At 60.1% G+C, this 1934-nt stretch overlaps 1 protein-coding gene across 1 annotated transcript; it reads right to left on the reverse strand.

Annotated features, from left to right (window-relative positions):
* Positions 1–324: 324 nt before the first annotated feature.
* LOC122545324 (myosin heavy chain, embryonic smooth muscle isoform-like) lies at positions 325–1909 on the reverse strand. The gene is made up of 2 exons (XM_043684389.1): positions 1522–1909; positions 325–570 (listed from the first exon to the last, which is right to left on the reverse strand). The coding sequence occupies exons 1-2, from the start codon at positions 1561–1563 to the stop codon at positions 358–360; spliced, it is 255 nt and encodes an 84-aa protein (XP_043540324.1). The 5' UTR covers positions 1564–1909; the 3' UTR covers positions 325–357.
* Positions 1910–1934: the final 25 nt, after the last annotated feature.

Below are 1934 nucleotides of genomic sequence, written 5' to 3' on the forward strand. Positions count from 1 at the left end.
CTCAGTACCGGGCACCGGGAGGGAGGGAGTGTGAGCCTGGATTATGGAGCTCAAGGCCTAGAGGATATCCATCTCCCTACGACAGTGCAGCACTCCCTCAGTACTGGGCACCGGGAGGGAGTGTGGGCCTGGATTATGGAGCTCAAGGCCTAGAGTATATCCACCTCCCTCCAACAGTGCGGCCCTCCCTCAGTACTGGGCACCGGGAGGGAGTGAGGGAGGGAGTGTGGGCCTGGATTATGGAGCTCAAGTCCTGGAGTATATCCATCTCCCTCCGACAGTGCGGCCCTCCCTCAGTACTGGGCACCGGGAGGGAGGGAGGGAGGGAGTGTGGGCCTGGATCACCCAGTCTGTCACTCACTTGCTCTCCTGTTCGAGCTGCTCCTCCAGCTGGCTGATCTTCAGCTCGAGCGAAGCCACGTTGGTCCTGTACTTAGAGCGCAGCACCCCCTCCAGCTCCTGCAGCTTGGCCCGCAGCTCCTTGTTCTGCCTCTCCAACTGCTGCCTGGTGTTCTCCAGCCGCTGCGAGAGGCTGCGTTCCGCCGAGAGTTCGGTGGTCACTGTCTCCACCTACCGGGGGTGACGGGAGTGAGAGACAAAGCGAAGCCTGGGCTGAGAGGAGAGTCTCTGACCACTTTCCGCCAGCCCCCTCTCCCCGATGCTGACAGAGCCTATTCAATCCCCTACGAGCTCGAACTCGGCGTGCGGGCACCTCCCCCCCCCCCCCCCCACTCCCCCTCCCCACTCCCCCTCCCCTTGTATCCAATGGTCGAGTCCCTGCAGTATGGATACAGGCCCTTCGGCCTGACAAGTCCATACCAACCCTCCAAAGGATAACCCACCTAGACCCATTCCCTCGCCCTAGTATACTATATTTACCGAACCTGCACATCCCTGGGCACTATGGGTAATTTAGCACGGCCAATCCCCCACCCTAACCTGCACATCCCTGGGGATTGGCCGTGCTAAATTACCCATAGTGCCCAGGGATGTGCGGGTTAGGGTGGGGGATTGACCGTGCTAAATTACCCATAGTGCCCAGAGGCATTCGTCAGGGTAAATATAGAGTAGTAGGGGAATGGGTCTGGGCGAGTTACCCTTTGGAGGGTTGGTGCGGACCCCACTGTCGGGTTTGTACGATACCAACCCCCCCCTTCAACTTCATTCTACTGAACCCCAGCGATTCTAATCGTAACCCTGTCCGGTGTCTGTCTGCGTCCCGTCGGTCCTGGGAATCGGTCTGGGACACCTCTGCTCTGTCGTGGAGGACCATCATTCCCGTGGAAAACGAGGGTGAAGTTGAGCACGGCTGGGGTGGGGGTTCGAGGTCCAGGTTTTAGACTCTCTGGAGAGAGAGGCGCCTTGGACCTCCCAGGTTCAGGGTGCGGCAGACGACTGGATGTGGTTCGTGACCGGGCTGCGAAGGTCACAGTCAAGAGGTTGGGGGGGGGGGAATGGGAATGCGGGAGCCCGAATGTCGCGGAGTGGCGAGCTGGGAATACGCCCCGGGAATGCTCTAACCTGCAGCGTGACCTTGTGGTAGCGATCGTTGAGGAGCTCCATGTTACTCTGCTCCTCTTCCAGCTCCTCCTCCAGCTGCCCAATCCGGCTCTCCAGCCGCCTCTTCTCCTCAAACAGCGCCGACCTGGTGGTGGGAGAGCAAAGCCGTGGGGTGAGCTCAGCCGCCGGTTCAGCTTTTCCAAAGGCGAGGGATCAAAGGGGCCTCGGGGGGGGAGTGGAAGGAGGAAGACGCGCCACCCGTCACGGGCATCTGCCCCGCGAAGAGGTCCAACCTGCCCCTGACGGGTTTCAAAGGGATCGGAGGAGGATGGGGACTGAACAGATTGGAAGTGAAGCGGTGAAAGGGAGACAGAGAGAGGGATGGGAGAGAGCACAAGCGAAAGATAGTAAGAAGGAGCGAGGGACTGAGAAAG

This window comes from Chiloscyllium plagiosum, unplaced genomic scaffold (genome assembly GCF_004010195.1).
Source record: "Chiloscyllium plagiosum isolate BGI_BamShark_2017 unplaced genomic scaffold, ASM401019v2 scaf_73776, whole genome shotgun sequence".
Taxonomy (NCBI): Eukaryota; Metazoa; Chordata; class Chondrichthyes; order Orectolobiformes; family Hemiscylliidae; genus Chiloscyllium; species Chiloscyllium plagiosum.